This window comes from Emydura macquarii, unplaced genomic scaffold, assembly GCF_026122565.2.
Source record: "Emydura macquarii macquarii isolate MOO-44397 ecotype Brisbane River unplaced genomic scaffold, CSIRO-AGI_Emac_v2 contig_1451, whole genome shotgun sequence".
Lineage (NCBI taxonomy): Eukaryota > Metazoa > Chordata > Testudines > Chelidae > Emydura > Emydura macquarii.
Window position 1 is genome coordinate 7,903,880 of NW_027131588.1, and position 19,704 is coordinate 7,923,583.

Here is a 19,704-nt window from a genome sequence, read left to right on the forward strand (position 1 = left end):
TAAGATTTGGTTAGTTTATTGCACAGCTATGTAATTTTTTGGATTTATTAATAGTTTTGTTTCAAAATCCATTCATAATTATCCAAATGTTTGGAAAGACCAAAAAATCACCCATTTGCTTACTCTACAAGTAGCTAAAGATTGTTGTCTCTATAAAGTGATAATTTAAAATGTTCCAGTCAATACTTAGGGACACAAAGCCTGATTCTGATCTCATTTTCCCCAGTTTTATATCTGTATGACTCTATTGACTTCAATAGAGTTTTGCCAGATTTACATAGGTAGATACAAGTGAATCAAGCCCATATCATAGAAGATAAGGGTTAGAAGGGCCATCAGCAGGTCATCTAGTCCAACCTCCTGCTCAAAGCAGGACCATCCTCAACTAAATCATCCCAGCCAGGGCTTTGTCAAGCTGGGCCTTAAAAACCTCTAAGGATATAGACTCCACCCCCTCCCTAGGTAACCCATTCCAATGCTTCACCATGGTCCTCGTGAAAAAGTTTTTCCTAATATCCAAAGTCCCCTCTTGATGTGTTCATAGATGCAGCTGCCTTACCAATTATATGCACATGTTAAGAGAAGACCATATTTTGTTAGTCCCTATACTTCTAGAAATTTCCGACTAATCTGAGTGATTATAAAATGACAGTGAACTAAAGAGTCACAGGTATTTAACATGACAAGGTTTTACAAACACAGATATGGGCACAATGTGTCACACTCTCTCTGCAGAATTTTAAGCATCTGAACAGTTTAAGAGATTGGCGTGTCTCTTTATCTGTCAGCACACTGCCAAAGCAGGCAGATGCTCAGCACTTCATTACCATAATCTACAGCAATTTGACCTCTTTAGCAAACCTGTGCAGGTGCAAGGGTTTCTAAGACTACTTCCTTCAAACCAAACCTATTCGCTCTGTCTCCAGATTCTGGCAGAAGCTATTAGAGGTGGGGGAATCAGATAAGTCTAGATACCTAGCTTTGAAATGACGATTATTGAGGTAAAATATGAGCACAAAATAAGCAATTGAAAGGTTGCCTAGGTAACTCTTTCTGAGTGGCCTGGGTATATTTCAAGCAGCAGACACAGCAGGAATAAACCTCCATAAAGACTAGTTTCAAAAACAGCAATGAATGACTAAGTAAGTGTTTCCTGAATTATCATATTTAGAGATTTAGCTGTGATTAACAATCCTCTTTAATTATGGTAACGCTGTACTTCTATTTACCTGGGGACACATATTTGTAGAACATGCAGATGTTAAATGCACAATTCACGCATGCAGTACTGTGCATTCTGATCATATGCCTGATTCTGATCTTTCTTCTATGTAAACCAGGACCAACTCCACTGGCTTTCGTGGAATTATCTCTATGTACCCAAGAATCAATGAGCTCAGAATCAGGCCCACTGTTTTCTTGCAGGGGCAGAAAAAAAATTGTACACTATGAAACTTCAAAAGCTCACTACATAATTTTACAGATAGATGGAAAAGAGGCTAATTATAGTGACAAATTTGGAGCTGGTGACACAAAGTGCAAATTATCTGAGCTAAATCAAAGTCTCTTCAATTCAAAACAGAAATTTTCACAGTTTGCGCATGCTGGGAAACTAGTATAATTTTATTCTCCAGTTTCTCTTCACCAGGTTCTAGACCCAAGTCTGCAAAATTATGTGGCAAACAATTTAAAGCTCACATCAATTAAAAAAAGGACAAAGAGCCACAAGGCAACCACATGACTGTGTGAATGGCTATGGAAGTATGAACAGGTGGTAGCTTCTGTAATTCTGCATGTGCTTCTGGGATCTAAGCAGAGATTTTGGAGATAGTGCAGGAAATAAAAAGTGAAGAATTCACTATAATTGGTTGCAGGTCTCTTATTCTGGTGAAAATATTTAGCAGAAGGAAGTTGTACACAACACAGGTAATTATTACTGTAATAGGGCTGAATTCTGCCCTTAGTCATATACACATCCAGTGGCAACAATGGAAGCTGTGCATATATTATGGTGGGCACAATTTGTTCTTTAGAGCCCAGTCCTCCATTTCTAACTTACATGAATAAAGGATGCAGAATCAGGGCTTGATTTTCAGAGCTAATTAGCTCCAACACCTCACAGTGAAATCAACAGAGGCTGAAGACATTCAACATCTTTGAAAATCTGACTAATGGGGATTTCAAAGCAATACTGAGCTACCCACAAGAGGTTGGAGTGGAGAAAGGGAAAAAAATCACCACAACTCTGAGACAGCATAAGTATTACACTCAGTGTCAACTCATCCATGACATGAAATAACTCAAGCTAGACCAGTTAGAGATACTTGAAATATTTATGAATTAAACTCATCTGCAGGATACATTTTTGTGGGAGTATTTTCACTGTAAATGGATGTCAGCATCCTTACTAAAATACCTGGTTTTTAATAATTAATGATGAAACTTTATTTTTATTATCCATGGCTGCCTGTATGATCAGAAGTCAATGTACCAGTCTAAACAATGCTAGGTATGTTTCCCTCATGAAATGACAACAAAAATCCCAATGCAAGTAGGACATAAAGATTCAGTCTCCAATGAGATTCGGTTGAGAAAAATGTAAGCAGATATCAATCTAGCATTAAGGGCACTGCCAAGAATGAATGCCAAAAAATACATTTGTGGGTGCTGTAAGGTACTTAGATAGCTATGTTATCTTGATTCCTAAACTAAGCCTAATAACCACAGTCACAAAGAGGTCAGGTTAAGGTTAGGTTGAAAATCAGACTATATGTTTGTAAATGTCCATCTGTCCATACACATATACATTTGTGTAAGCAGATCAATGTGCCCACAGATTTTGCAAGTGCATTTTAGAGGCCTCATTTAAAAATGTGGATCAGAATATGCCAAGGAAAATATAACTATACTAGAACTAATTCTTTAGTGTTCTAGTTCCAGAGGGGTAGCCATGTTAGTCTGTATACAGCAAAAACAGTGAGAGTCTTGTAGCACCTTAAAGACTAACAAATTTCTGTGGGCGTAAGCTTTCGTGGGCTGCAACCCACTTTGTCAGATGCATGGAGTGGAAACCACAGATAGGGGATATATATATACATGCAAGGGTAAGAAACATAACAATGGGGAGGGCAAATGCTAACAAAGTCAATTCAGTTAGGGTAGATGAGGCCTATTCACAACCTTTGATTAGAAAGTGAGAATGTGTGAACAGTGACAATTACTTCTTGTAATGAGATAACCATTCCAAATCCTTATTCAGACCCAGTCTGATTGTGTCAAATTTGCATATGAGTTCCAGCTCTGCAGTTCCTCACTGAAGTCTGTTTTTGAAGTTTTTTTTGTTGAAGTATGGCAACTTTGGCATTGTATGATGTATGGCATTGCTGATCACAGGTCCTAACTACATCAGCCACACCATCAGGAGCTCAGTCACCTGTACACCTACTAATGTAATATATGCCACCATGTGCCAGCAATGCCCCTCTGCCATGTACATTGGCCAAACCAGACTGTCACTACGCAAAAGAATAAATGGACACAAATCAGACATAAAAAATGGTAACATCCATAAACCAGTAGGAGAGCACTTCAATCTCCCAGGACACTCCGTAGCTGACTTGAAAGTTGCCATACTTCTACAAAAAAACTAGTCCTTTCAAAACTAGTCCTTTCAAACTGACTGCCTCTGTAAACTGTCAGTGAAGAGAATAAGTTTTCTTATATTCTTTATAATCTTCCCCATTAAACTGGTTATACTGTGACAGGTATTACATTTTTTTGTTATTAAGAAATGTGTTGTTCATAATACGGTAAACTGTACCAAAGCTATTGAACAAAAAGGTAATTTGTGTGATTTACTTGCTATACTAATCTTAATCATCTCACTATTCCCTTTTGCTATGCCCCAGCCCCCTCTGCCTGGCTGTTGTGTTCATCTGTTTTCTCTCATCTTATACTTAGACTGTAAGCTTTTTGGAGCAGGGACCGTCTTTTTTTTGTGCGTGCACGAACAATGCCTAATATGATGAGGCCCAGATCCCTGATTGAGCCTCTAGGCGCAATACATACAAGTAAATAAATAATAGCTTACTAAGAACTTCTCTAGAAAGATATCCCCTTTACATGTTACATTGTGAGTCAGTAGGGTATTTTTGCAACTGAAAAAAAATTCAAATGTCTATTTTACAGAAATGAAGGTTGAGGAAATAGTTTTGGAATGTGTCTCATATTTTAATATCCATAACAAATTTACTGTCAACACTCTCTTTTGAGATAATCTCTCCCTATGAAGCCACAGTCTAATTTTTCTACACGTCAGCTCTTGCATGTATCACATTACAATGAATGAAAATGACACTCTCTTCCTACTTCAATAACTTCTTCACCTGAGAGGGTCCATTAGACACTTCTCTGTAACGCTTTAAAAGGCATCTCTCTTTAGTTTTCTCATAATCAGACCACTTCTCTTTAAACCGAGAAAATTTACAGAGAAAGGTAGCGACTGTATGACTCACATCGTTTCAACAATGCCGACAGATGGTGACATTTCATCAGTAACTCTTTTGTTTATAACCAACAGATTATACTGATTCCCATCTGCCAAAATCATAGTGTATTCACTGCTTTTAGCAAACAGCAGAAAATAATCGTCTGTTTAGATGCTTATGCTCAAAATATATTACTGAGTAAAAACTGTTGTTCATCCAGGACAGCATCTGAAAACTGCATTTTGTTCTGGATGTAAATAAATTTTAAAAAGAAATACAATAACTCACCCCAAAATCTATCAGTGTTTCCAAGTGGGTAAATACTTATTAACTGCGTACAATAAAGTGATTACATCATATAACAGATATCTCAAATGAGTTAAAATATTAAGTTTTGAGGCTCATTACATTGCCCCAAATTAGACACGAACGATATATTCTTCTATTTGTGCTTATCTCCTGTATACTGACTCCTGATACAGATAATCAGCACAGACTTAGCATTCGGTTTCAAGTGAAAATGGTAAACAGGCAGACAGGGACCATTTATGATTCAGTTTGATCACGCTGAAGGATAGATATTGCATGATGTGTAAGAGTGTTACTATCCATTTTCTGCTTTTAGTGTTGCAAAAGACTCTTGCAGTATTTGTTTCTGAACAGTGGATGCCACCGATCAACATGACCTTTCTTAATGAGGGAAATAAGATAAAAATAGGATGACATCTCAATGTTGCCTGCCTCAAATTTATATCAGAGTGTTCAATGGTAAGATCTATTTTTGTTCTTCAACAAAGCAAATCTCAGACTATTTTATGACCTCGCCAAGACAGAGAGGCGGGATAGTTAGGGTGCTAGCCTGGGTCTCAAGTCTGCTTCACCAGAGACTTTCTGGATGACCTTGGGCAAGTTACTTAACCTTTCTCTCCCAATTCCCCATCTGTAAAATGGGAAGGGCCATCTGAGAGAGACAGAAGAGCAGCCTTTCCTACTGGAATTGTGTGGCAAAAATTCAAGTTATGCTGCCCTGCACCTATTTCTTCTATGCTCTTAGTATACATTCCATTTACATAGGTAACTCACATTAATGAGAAGGGTGTATGTAAATCCTCCATGTACTGTGAAACCACCAATAGGAGGCTAGATTACTTTGGCTGGATTTTATGTTGATAAGGAGTAAGTATGTAGATGATATTTAACCCAGATGCCATTATTGCAATCTGTATACCTTCTGAGACTACTGCTGGAGTCCTGGGAAATTAGTAAATCCTGAATTTGTACCCATTTATTTCCCTCAAAGTTACAACAGCAGCATTGAATGGTGGGTATGGAAAGAGACACGTACATAGTGCAGTATTACAAACTATGCTCAGCAGGCCTGCAAATGGAAATAACAGTCATAGTGATCTGGCAATGCAGCTGATGAGTAGCCTCTTTTCCACTGTCCTATTTCCAAACAAGTGAAAAAGGTTACACACAAGAAAAAACGTAGAACAGATAAATAACTTTGGGAATACAATGATCCATCTCTTTTTTATGGCATTGCAGCTATCTCTAAATCAAACAAAAGTTAAGTTGACAAGAGAGATTTGTGCAATTATTTCAGGCTCAATGAAATACCAAAAGAGAAGATTTTTAGGGAGTCGAAAATGTATTCTTACTAATCAAAAGAATATCAGGCACTTTGGGATGTATTATTACCTTTCAACAAAGGTTTTGTCATCTCTTCCCCTTTCTTTCCCAAACTGAAGCATTTAAAATATTTCAAGGAAACACATCCAGTGATTGAGAACATGCCTATACTTAGATTCAAATCACACTAATTTGATGAAAAGGGTCATACATGCCTGGGAAGGGAATAAATGCCTCAGACTTTGCCTTGAAATGCACTAACCATGTTCTGCTCTTTGGTGAAGAAAGCTAAAGCCACATTTGTCGGGTTCCACTGCTGATGGCAGAGGATGAGGGAGAGCTCCACTGCTGATGACAGAGGATTGCTCAAGTATTGCAAGCAGAATCGTTTATTCCATCTTGCTTATATAATTTTTTATCATCTTTTCAATGGTCCATTGCTTATATACCTTTTTATCATCTTTGATCACACAATACTGCTATCGTTTATTCCATCTTGTTTAGTAATCACACTGAAAACAGTGAAGGCTTAGTGGTATGTTCTCATTGCATTCAAGGTGCCTTTTCCTTTCATGAAAAGTTATCATTGAGATGGTTGGCATATATGTTTTCCAATTAGGTTTCCATGGAAACTGGTGCAAGGGTGTGTGTGTGTGTGTGTGTGTGTGTGGGCGAGGCGGGAGGAGAAGGTGTTAACTTGAAATTGGATGTTATTTTTAGGAAAGCCACAGGTTAGAATGATTACAGCTGAAGCAGCTTAATCAAGTACTTGTTAAAGGAGGCGGGGAGGGAGAACTTTCAGAAGGATCATTTCTGTGTATGGCAACCTATAAACTATTTAATGATTTTGTCAGAGATGCTCAGTACTAAGATATAAATATATCATATTCTATTATAGAACTTTCTCCTTCATGGAAACCCGTAAAGGTTAAAAGGAAAAATACAATAAGGAGGAGAAAATCCAAAGTAAAATGGAATACACTGCAAGGGGGAAGAAAGCATAGATTGGCCAGGACAAAAAAAAAAGAACGTTTTACAGATTAGACTGGAAAAAAATTATCCCAGAGTATCCAAAGAGTTCTGAACCAACACTCACTAAAGTCAATAGGAGTCATTCCTTTGACTTTGTGGGACTTGGATCGGCTTCCAGATTAATATAACTGGCTTGGATTGGTGGAATGGGCTACACGGATGGCCTCTCAAGACTTGTGCAAGCAGCAGCAGAGCAGAGATCTGAGCTTATTCCAGGGATTGGAGCGGTGGGCTGGCAAGAGGCCCAGCAAAATTTAGATCCTCTGCTGGAGAAAACTGGGGTCAGGAGGTTGGGGTTCAAAGATGGGCCTGGGAAGAAAGGAAGGGGCAAGACACTGAGGAAGGGGAAGAAGGAAAGATTAATGAGGACGATGAGAGAGAAAGAAGGAATGAGGTAGGGTGAAATTCATCCAGGTGCACAGGGCCTGCACAAAGCCTTCTACAAGTGTTCATAAGCCTTGTGCTTGCATTCTGCATAGGACTGAATTTCAGCCAGCCATTACAACACAAAGAAACAAGAGGGAAGGGAGAAGAAATTAGACTTAGGAAAAAAACGTACCCAGACAAAAGAAAAAAAAAGAAAGACAAACTAGAGAGAAGGAAAGGGAAAGAAGGAAGAACAAACTGAGGGGGGTCAGACTTAGTTTCATTTTTAAAATAAAGTATAATTTCAAAATGTTATAAAATAAAAACAATATAAAAATATTTTCCTGCTCTTCCAGCTTTAAACCCAGACCACCCTAAGAAGTCCCTCTTCTCTTCTTTCCTGAGAGGCCTTTGCTCACTGTTTTAATTAATATATATAAAAAAAAAGACAGCCTTTGTAAATACGAAGAAAGAGTTTATCTATACACACGTCTGGGGCCGGAAAACTATAATTCCAGTATTTAGACTGTGGATGCATTTCACTTCAGACAAATGTGCATCAAATACAGAACTTCATAATATTATGATGTTTCTGATCTACGTTTAGATTGAGCTACCACAATTTGGACCAATGAAGGCAAAAATTGCCGGAAATATAACCCTCTGTGTTCTTGACATGGGAACTGAATAACAGACATATGATATGGTAGGCATAAGACGGAAGATAATTAAGTTCCCTTACACATTTTGCTAGTTCAGAATGCAAACATGTTATGATGTTTCATGATCCAGCTTCCAGCTGTAAAATTACATCTGGAGCACACTTGTCCCCCAGCCATTAGTCTTCCAGACAGCTGCTTTCCCCTGAAGGCAAATGTGGGGCTTAACCCTTGAAGCTGGAGAGTGCCTCTGACACCCTCAGTTTCTTTGCCAGGTGACAGGCAAATAGCTAATGTATCACTGATTTTTTAAAATGGCTTCAGTGACAATCCTGGTTATTAAAGGCCGGTAAACATAACGTCAGTACCAGGCAAATTGGTTGAAACTTTAGTAAAGAACAGACTTAGACACATAGATGAACACGATTTGTTGGGGAAGAGTAAACATGGCTTTTGTAAAGGGAAATCATGCCTGACCAATCTATTAGAATTCTTTGAGGAGGGTCAAAAAACATGTGGCCAAGGGTGATGCAGTGGATATAGTGTACTTGGACTTTCAGATAGCCTTTGACAAGGTCTCTCACCAACGGCTCTTAAGCAAACTAAGCCATCATGGGCTAAGAGGGACGAGGCCTCTCCTGGATCAGTAACTGGTTAAATGACAGGAAACAAAGGGCAGGAATAAATGGTCAGTTTTCAGAAAGGAGAGGGGTAAAATAGCGGTGTCTATCAGTGATCTGAATTGGGACCAGTGCTGTTCAACATATTCATAAATGATCTAGAAAAAGGGGTAAACAGTGAAGTGTCAAAGTTTGCAGAAGATACAAAATTGCCCAAGATAGTTAATTCCATATCAGACTGCAAAGGATTATGAAGGGATCTCTCAAAACTGGATGTCTGTGCAACGAAATGGCAGATGAAATTCATTATTGCTAAATGCAAAGTCATGCACATTGGAAAACATAATCCCAACTACGCATACAAACTGATGGGGTCTCAATGAGCTGTTACCACTCTAAAAAGAGATCTTGGAATTATTGTGGATAGTTCTCCGAAAGTATCTCTGTTCATTGTGCAGCAGCAGTAAAAAAAATGTTAGGAACCATTAGGAAAGGGATAGATAAGACAGAAAATATCATAAAGCCGCCGCATAAATCCATGGTTTGCCTACACCTTGAATACTACGTGCAGTTCTGGTCACTCCAGCTAAGATATATTAGCATTGTAAAAGGGACAGAGAAGAACAACAAAAATGATTGGGGTATGGAACAGCTTCCATATGAAGAGAGATTAAAAAGACTGGGATTGTTCATATTAAAAAAGAAACAAGTAAAGGGAGATATGATGAAGATCTAGAAAACCACAAATGCCGTGGAGGAAGTGAATAAGTGTTATTTACCCTTTCACATAGATAAGAACCAGGAGTCACCCAATGAAATTAACAGGCAGCGGGTTTAAAACAAACATAAAGACGTACTTCGCACAATGCACAATCAACCCGTGGAACTCCTTGCCATGGGATGTTTTGAAGGCCAGAATTATAAATGGATTTTAAAAAAAATAATTTGATAAATTTCTGGAAGCAAGGTCCATCAATGGTTATTAGCCATTGTGGTCAGAGACACACCTGCATGCTCTGGGTGTCCTTAAACTCTGACTGCCAGATGCTGGGACTGGATGACATGGGACGGATCATTCGATAGTTGCTCTGTTCTGTTCATTCCCTCTGAAGCATCCAGCACTGGCCGCTGTCAGAAGACAGAATACTGGGCTAGATGGACCATTGGTCTGACCCAGTTCGGCCATGTTCTTATCAAGGGGAATAGTATCAGGTCCTTTCTGAGGGGTAATTGCACCTTTTACCTAAAATTGCACCTTAACTTTCTCCCTGCCCTTCGCTCTGCCTTTTTTTTTTTTTTTTAATTTTCATATCTTTTTTTCTGCATTGCCTCTTCATCATCGCCTCCTCTTCACTGAGTTTTCCTTCCATTCTACTCACTGCTTCTCTCTCTCTTTTCTGTCTGGTCTACTCTACTTTTCCAGCATTAACTGGGCACTTCAGGAAGACTTCTTCTTTCTTCCTACCCTTTAGCTTTAGGGTACTGCCACAGTCAGGCCCAGCTAGGACAAATATTCCAACAGGGTTGGCGCCAAAGACAAGAAGGGGTAGCTTTAACAAGGGCCAATGGCCAAAAAAGGGGAATTGGTGTTTGTCTGGACCTTAGAGAAGTATTTTAATGTTATGATTAAAATAGAACAATTTTTTAAAATTCCAGCTGACATGGAATTTATACATATATATATATCTGGATAGTTAAGCAGTGACCGTTTCAGGTGGAAGCAGCTACAGTATAAGCAATCATGGGGCAATCACAGGAAAAGAAGAAAATAGAGAGACAGTGGAATTGGTGCCAGGAAAGACTGCCTCAAAGCGTAACTGTTAGTATTTATAGATTCATAAATTCCACGGCAAGAAGGGACCATTGTAATCATCTAGTCTGACCTTCTATTAAGCACATATCTTCTAGAAAAACATCCAGTCTTGAGATAAAATTGTCAGTGATGGAGAATCCATCACAACTCTTGCTAAATTGTTCCAATGGTTAATGACTTTTACTATTAAAATTTTACACCTTATTTTCAGTCTTAATTTATCTATCTTCAATTTCCAGCTGTAGTCCAGCTGAGTGGTGACAAAGGTGGAAATAACTGAGGTTGGTCATTGTCTAGTTGCTCTCTGCCAGTGCACCCTTAAAACGTTTCTTCCAGACTGATGGAGCAAAAGCTGCAGAATTACTCATGCATTCTTTAGGTTGTAAGCTTCTCTACTCTTGTCTGGGATAAATAATGCATCCAACCTCTACTGCAATATAGAACACTTTGAGTATATAGTAATGCCTGCTGAATCTGACATGAAAACTCCAAACATTGTGGCACTGAAAGTTTTAAGTGTATTGTAAAACAAAACAAAAATAAAACAAATCAAAAACAAACCAAGCTTTGCTCAGTCTTGTAACCTTGCAATAATTTTATCTGCTTATCCTGCAGTTATTTGAAATGAAACCATCAAAATGTTCTTTCTTGGATGATAAGGCTGCTTGAACCATTTTTGAACAGGCTTAGAAATCCACTTCATTACAATGCAAAATGACAACATGTGAACATTTCTATGAGCTACAATTGCTCTTCCGTCATGTTTTTCCTGAATAATGTCTCAGGAGTTAGCTATAGGCAGGATCAATTTCCTTACTAAGAGGATCCTTTAGAACATTCATGTGCTTCACAAAATTATTATTCATGAATACCACAATAGGCTATTCAGTGCCAAAGTTATTGTAAGATAATAAAACTAACGCAGCGCCAATGATTATATCAGCCTACAGGAATGGAATTATTCATATCACTGGCTGGATTTTTTTTTCTTTTGTTATACACATTTTTTGCTTAACGTTAAAACCAGACAACATTTATTTTGGTTCAACGATGAACTCAGACTCTCAGAACATGTCCCAAATGTATCCTGAATAGTGCTGATCTACACTAGGAACTTATATTGCCATAGTCATGTAGCTCAGGAGTGTGAAAAATTCACACACCTGAATGACATAGCTAAGCTAACCTAACCCCCATGTAGACAGTGCTAGGTCCGTGGAAGCATTCTGTATGCTGTAGCATTTCAAGTTAAGACAATAGTGATCTTAGTTACCTTATGCAAGCTGAATGTTCTCCATGAATTAATGTGTAATTTGTTGAGAATCCTTATAAAACGAGCATTACTTTACCAACTATTTTGCTTAAGGGGAATGTGTTCTTTGGCTGATGATTTTGTAGAGGGACCATCAATCTGGGTGGCACAGTTTACAGACATTGTAATTTACCATGAAAATTGCCAGCATTCTCTTCTTTTGATACAACATTCAACTTCCACAATTCAGAGCCTAATGAACCAAGGATAATAAGACAACACATTTTTCATTGTCTCTTTAGGTGGTCGTGTGATCCCATTATTTCATTCCTATCTCCAGAGGTCAGATAACTCCATTAACAGAGAGGATTAAAGATGTTTGGCCATGTCTCGTGTCCTATAAAACACCTATGGGGTACAGCTGTCTTGTGATCTCTTCACCACTTGCTGTGCAAAATAAACAGAAACCTCTCCGGTTAGCAGAAATCACCTCCAGTAACTTACTGTGCATTTTATGTTATTTTCAGGCTTGTAGACAAATATATGACAAATTTACTTCCCTCTTGTAAATGCACTTTGACTATATTTTCTGTTCCTGGTAAGAAAAAACTATGTAGAGTATTGCACACAATAATATAATTTTGCTTTTCAAAAACTTGCTTTTTGAGAGGGAGGGCATTTCTTTCTTTCTTTCTTTTTTAAGTGTCTCACCTCGGGCCTATTCTAGCTCCCACTGAAAAAATTGCATTTGACTTCAATGATAGCTGGATCAAGTCCCCAATGGACAACAACAACAAACAAATATACCTTTGTTTTTGGTCTATAAATATTAACCAGAGATCAGAGTGGAAATAAAAGATAGTGGTATTGTTCTAAGAGGCACCCACATAATAAACTCCACCCATTTGAGCTGTCAAAATGAGATGCCACTCACAATAGACTGCACAGGTGTTTAAAATATGACTGTGCAGCTCTTTGAGCTTCGTTCCCACTCAGTGGCAGAGCTTGTATATGCCAATAGACTCTCTGAGGTGCCACGATTGGGGAAAAAACAATTGTCTTTATATCCATCAAACATCACCCATTTGTGGCATCAAATTGAGACATCACTCACATTAAAATGCCTAGGTCTGTGATTCCGCCTCTCCTTTTTTACATGAGGGATAAAATAGTTAACAATGGTGACATTTGAATTGTCCTCAGTGGGCATCTGAGTTCACGCCTCCCCAAGATTAATAAGGCAGTTCACACCTCTCACAGCTAGTGTTCCACTCTCTCTGCTCATCTCTGCAACTCAATTCACATTTTTCCGGTTTTCTTCACTACCACAACTAGAGACTGTTTTATTTTTAAAGTAAAAGCTGAGATTCTGGGGAATACAATAATATCTTCAGAGAGGTGCTGGAATGGTGGATAGGCACATATCAGTTGTTTCCAAGCCCTGAAATAAACTTTCGAGAAGAATGTCATTCTTCACCTTAAGAGGCCTAACTATGGCCCCAGTTCTGTAAACTTTTATCCACATGCTGAATTTTCACTGACTTTAATGGGACTACAAAATGCATGAAGTTAAGCATGTATGTATGTACATTTCTCTAAAATAAACTCTTGCGCTGTGCTAAAGTGGTTAAAACATTTTTTGTCAAATTGTTCATAAAAATGTTTGGCATTTATTAAGGATATTTTGTATCCCTGATATTTTGCTATTCCTCAGAAATCACGACTTTCATACTGGAATTGAGAACTGTGGCGTGTTAGCACCACAGAGATAATTTTTGCTTGAAAATGGGCCACTATCACTCAAAATGGTCCCATGTTCAAAATTTCATTAATATTGTTGTAAAAATAAGACTTTTCATATTTGTAAGAGAATGGAAAACACTTTCATATTTAAGGAATTTAAGTTTCAGTGTGACTACTTTATAGAAATGTGCAAAATAATGGCTAGAATGAGGCTGAACTGGTTAGGGTGGGAACCAGTAGCAGAGTAATGCTGAAGAGTAGAGATCTAATGGATAATTTATAACAAAAAACATAACAAGGTAACAACAACCAGGGATAGCATTTTCCTGCAGTCTGTCAATGTGGAGCAACTGTTGCTAGAACTTGTCTAAGGAAAATGCTAAGGATTTGGCTGTATAGTTTAAACTTAAAGTGAACCAATGAATTTCAGTGCCAAGAATTGCTTTTTACAAGGTTTTCTCTCCTCATAGTGCTTTGAGCTATAGATTCAGGTATAAGAATACGTAAGAGCAAGATTCTATGTGGTTAAAAGCCAACTCACTAGCTTTCCAGAATAGTAAAACCAGACAGGAATATGTTTATCACAAGAAAGAAAGAAAGTAACCTCTTCAATTCCATGGGCAATGTTTCCATTTTGCACTGGTCCTGAACCATCATTTGGTGGCGTTACTTCAACTTCCACTTTTGCAGCATTTGGGAGTTCAATTTTTTCTGTAATATCATTCATAAATGGAAAAAAAAAACAGAACAAAGAAACAGATAACAAATCTGTTAGTGGCACTGCTCTCATATTTCAGTCTATTTGAATTATCAAATGCTAACAGTGAACCATTACTTCTCTCTCTCTCTCTCTCTCTCTTTATATATGTATATATATATATATTTATGTATATATATATAAAGAGAGAAATTCTGGCCTCAGTTACTACTTGTGCAAACCCATGGAAGCAATGAACTTGCATAGATGTAATTTAGAGCCAAATTTTGACCATTGAGAGCTTTGCCTGAATAAGGATTGCAAATAATAGTTGAGTTTTAGAAAAGTTATTTTTAATATTTACTTTCTTAACTGCAACTTCAGGGCTCTTTACTCATGCAAAACTCTTACTAAGCCTGTGGGAAATCTAACACTACTGAGTTAAAACTGACTCTAAACCATTCTATCAGGAAGTAATAATATAGGATACTGCACTGGCAAATAGAGTGACAGATAAACTTTTTCCATCTATAGTTAAGAAAGCTGGAGTTCTGTCATAGCTGTCATGGAAGTCTCAGATTTTATGACCGTCACATGGTTTTTGAACTATATTTGTCTATGTGAATGATAGCTAATGATGGATGATAAAATTTGATTAGACCACCAATAGCTTCAAAGTTAAACCTTGGGATGGTCAGCAACTGTGATGACATGAGGGCTAAATCAGTGGGCTTTTGGAGTTTTGCTCAAAGGTTAAAAAAAGAAGTAACTTTTAAAAATATGGAGAGCAGGGTTCAATTTCTAAAGATTGTTTCTGGAGTGGCAATTCCTATCTGAATTGTTCACTTTTATCTTCTGATAGTCATATACTTTTTATTTGCACTAAAAATGGAAAAAATAAAGATACAAAACAATTCCCAGGACATTCAATACATTTACAAAATAAAGGTCTGATCTTGCAGTCCTTCATGCTAAAATCTTGGTGAGGTAAATGGGAGAGAGTAGGGACTACAGGATCTGACCTTATATTTATGTAATGCAATTCCTTTCCTCGTGACCATCCTGGGAGTCTTCTAAACAGTTGGCATGTCAAAATTTCAGCTGTTATTATTAGATAAAGATAGTAATGGCCAGAAACTTCAAACAATCAGAAGTCACGAGGAAGAGCATCAAATAACAGCTGACACAATGAGACATATTTTATCTGATGTCGCTGTACAAAGAAGTAAATACAGCTGTGTGGCTGCATTACTGCTACACTCAGATTCTTCCTGAATTAAAGTCTGAGATCCCAGCTGCAATGCAGAGTGCAGTACATCTATGATTATTTAACTGCCTGTGAGTTTTTTTCTTCAGCATTATGCTATATTAACAGAGTATTCCATCCAATTGCTCAACTCTGTGGGCAAAGTGCATCTAGATACAGGGCAAGGTCATGGCAAGTTCATACTGATAAATCTGATTCAGTTTTTACCAGACACATTTGATAGTTTTTTCTTTTTTCCATTGCAGTGAACATTCAGTGGTAAAGCACTGGCTAAAAGAAATGAGAAGGTACCTTAAGTTGTTGTTGTTTTAACAATGTGTAAGTTTTGAGCTGAACATTCCTTGTGAAAAAAAACAGAGTAAATGGGGTTTGCGTAGGGGGCACATATGGGGCTGGGAAAGATGGATTCTTTCCAATTCATAGTCAGTATATGGAGCAGCTGTGCAGCAAATCGGCAGCTGCTATTGCAGACTCCAGGTAACAGTAGTCCACTATAAAACTGGTCCACAAACATTTTGGCCAGTGGATCAGCAGAATGTGCAAAGCTACTGATCACAAACCTGCTCCTCCATGGCCCAGTCCCAATCTATTCCCAATAAGAGAGTTGCCTTGGAGCAGTGGTCTGCAGCAGGCTACAGTCTATGAACCCCTCATTGCACAACAGCCTATCAAAGCCTTCCATGTAGAAGAGTTCCAGAGGGGTGGCCGTGTTAGTCCGTATACAGCAAAAACAACGAGAGTTCTGTAGCACTTTAAAGACTAACACATTTAATTTCATCAGGCATAAGCTTTCGTGAGCTTCAGCTCACTTCCTCAGGTGCAGTTGGTAGAAATGATACAGCAAATAGGAAACATCTATAGAGGGCAACATATGCACATCCAAGGGCATAGATAACAATGGGGTAGGTGGATAAAAGCCAGGTACTTGAGGCATAATGACAACCATTGAGTAGGAGGTGAGAATGGGTGATCAGAGCAAATTAGCCCGTTTGAATGTGTCAAATTTGCAGATCATTTCTAACTCAGCAGTTTCTCTTTCAAGTCTGTTTCTGAAGTTTTTTTGGAGAAGTACAGCAACTTTCAGGTCAGCAACAGAGTGCCCTGGGAGATTGAAGTGTTCTCCGACTGGTTTATGGATGTTATTATTTTTTATGTCTGATTTGTGTCCATTTATCCTTTTGCATAGTGATAGTCTAGTCTGGTCAATGTATATGGCAGAGGGGCATTGCTGGCACATGATGGCATATATAACATTAGTGGATGTGCAGGTGAATGAGCCCCTTATGGTGTGATTGATGTGGTTAGCACCAGTGATGTTAGTCTTTAAAGTGCTACAGAACTCTCGTTGTTTTTGCTATCAAAGTTTGTGTGCCAATGCAAGATAGGCAGGATTTGTTTCTGACAGACCAAATTGCTCACAGCAACAGTCATAATACCTCATAAGAGCAACATTTTTGCTCTTAGATCCACATGGTAGATCTCAAATTCAATATTCTCTTCTCATCTCCTGGCAAGTATTGAGATACATGACCTACATAAAATGCACATTTATTTCAGGTATATGAAAAATGTATGTAAGTGTCCAAATTGCACATCTGGCAGATCTCAACAATTATTCTCCATTTGCAGAGAGATCTCAATACCAGAGTCAAATTGCCCTGGTAATGCTATAAAGAAATACAGCATCGTGGTCAAAATTTGGCCCTCACTTACACCTGTCAAATCTCAGTGAAGTCAATGGGGTTCCACGGATATAACAGAGGATAGAATTTGTCTCCATATTTCTATCAATCTTACTTCAGTGCATTTCCAAAATTAGTGCTACATTCTTTTCTCCAACCTTACACAATGACTCTTGGTTGTCTTAGTCTGCTTTCACTTCATTCACAGAACTCCCATTCAAGTTGATGGGGGTTTCCTGCACAATTCTTTAGGAAGTCAGACTAGAATACATGGACCAGAGGAAAATTAAGCCCTAAGTATTATATGCAGTTTGGCTCAAATGACTGACTCTAATGGCCTATCAGAAATGACCAAAAAATCCAGAGTAAATCTTGTAATGTCACAGGAGTTATTCTGCATTTACACTTGTGTAGCCTGGATCAGAATTGGCAAACTATGAGCCAATTTTTTAGTTCAGTTTTATCAGTCCAACCCGTTTGGAATTGCAGGTGCTAAGCGTCTCTTACAGATTCCTATTTGGGAATCCAGATATGGATTGAGAGATATCCAACTTCAGGTACACAAATCTGAAAAAATGTAGGTTTATTTATTTTCTTGGGTAAGTAAAATAAAACATAGCATATATACCCCAACCAATAAGAAATAATTCTGTACTCCTATACTTACCAGCATGATTAATAGCCCCATTCCTTCTTTCACTGTCTTCTACCTGGCACTTCTTTTTGGCAATCTTATGAAGAATTGAAGCCTTCTCTTTGAACTTTCCTAAAAGAAAACATTGTCATTGTTCAAGTGCAGCCAGTCTGAGATGCTACATTCCAGCTTTTGCTCTATAAATCAAAACCAAGAATTAATTTCCATCCATCTCAAATAGATAGTTAGCGCATTATTAAACATTGTTTGACATTCATGCATATGCATATTTTTGTTTCTTACAGAGTTAAGAATTTAAAAGAAGTTTGTTTGTGCCTTAAAACTCATAGAGAACGAAACAAAATCCCATTATTTTTCTGGTGACGCAATCAGTCAAGTTTGAATAACATAAGTGCTAGCATATAAGATGAATAGCAAAAAAATAGAAATGCTGTAAATAAAAAAGATAAGTTCTGGTCTGATACAGGAGCATAGGAATTGTCATACTAGACCAGAACTTATCTTTTTTATTTACAGAATTTTTGTGGTCCATCTAGTCCAGTACTTTGTCCCTAATAGTGGCCAGTACCAGATACTTCTGAAAAACGTGTAAGAATCCCCATAATGAACAATTGCTAAATAAGCTTCCCATGGGCTAATTTTATTCCCAACTCCTGCCACTTAGTGCTACATTCTTCTCTCAAAACTTGCATAGTAGCTTTCTAGATGTCTTGTTATGGTTGGGTTTTGCCCTGTGGTATAATAGTTTATGTTTCTTGTACGTTTTTATCCTAATATATGTGTTCATGATTTCTCTCATCTGTCCTCTTTCTCCTTCATTGTAAATATTACTGATTAGGTAGAATGCAGGTCTAATTCAAAACAGCCATATAACACGAAGATCCTAACCTACATTTCTTGCTCACCCCAAACTCCTACTGAAATCTGGTGCAAAGATTGCATACTTTAGGATAAAAATGTATTTTATTATAATCACCCAATACCAGCCAAAGGATACATTCTGGCAATTAACTACAGAAAGTAAGGACAATCCGTGCATAAACAAACTTTGATTTAGATAACAATGTCACTGTTTCCAAATGTAAGTCATAATTATAATAAAGTCAGACTGTGGTGTTTTAATGCAATGGAAAAATGAATCATAGGTCCAAAATAAAATAAAATAAAATAAAATACCGCCTCTGCTTTTCCCCTAAAAAAATTGGGAATGTTTAGAAAGCTGGAGATCATAATGGAATAAACTACATACTAATGCACCAAGAGCCCAGCAACTAACATTTAGGGGGAGTGGAATGAAATGGTCAACTTCAATCCACCTGGAGTGCTAAAATAATAATAATAATAAAAAAACCCTTTTGAAAAGCCATGAGCTCTGCCCTTTCAGCTGCATGTGTTATCCCAGAAACATCACACTGTAAAATAACATGTGCTCAGCAAGAAGAACAGTAGGGAACATCATAGGCAGTTTCTTCTTCAGTTGCTAAAAAAAGGATGTGGGGATTTTGAAATTCTTTGCTGTATAGTGCACAAGATGAAACAGAAAGAGGCTGCAGAACAGAGCAGCAGTGAAAAGTAAGAGGGCAGCTCACCTTTTCATTGTGTAGGGTCAATGCCAGAGAACATATTTCAAAGACATAGGGGAAAAAGAAAAATAAATTTGAATAAAGAAAAAGGAGAGAGAAAGGGAAGAGCCTGGGGTGTGAGATGAACTGAAGGAGGAAAGGAAAAGAAAAAAAGGAGAGAACAGTCTCACCAATTATTTTATATGTAATGCTGAAAAAGTTGGGTATTTCCATTTA

At 37.8% G+C, this 19,704-nt stretch overlaps 1 protein-coding gene across 1 annotated transcript in view; it reads right to left on the bottom strand.

Moving 5' to 3' along the window:
* SLC24A2 (solute carrier family 24 member 2) overlaps positions 1-19,704 on the bottom strand; it is a 156,840-nt gene that overhangs the window by 21,202 nt on the left and 115,934 nt on the right. The window contains exons 5-6 of the mRNA XM_067553145.1: positions 17,918-18,016; positions 14,209-14,315 (exon numbers count right to left, since the gene is read on the bottom strand). Coding sequence (XP_067409246.1) covers positions 14,209-14,315; positions 17,918-18,016 — 206 coding nt within the window. The remainder of the gene's footprint in view (positions 1-14,208; positions 14,316-17,917; positions 18,017-19,704) is intronic.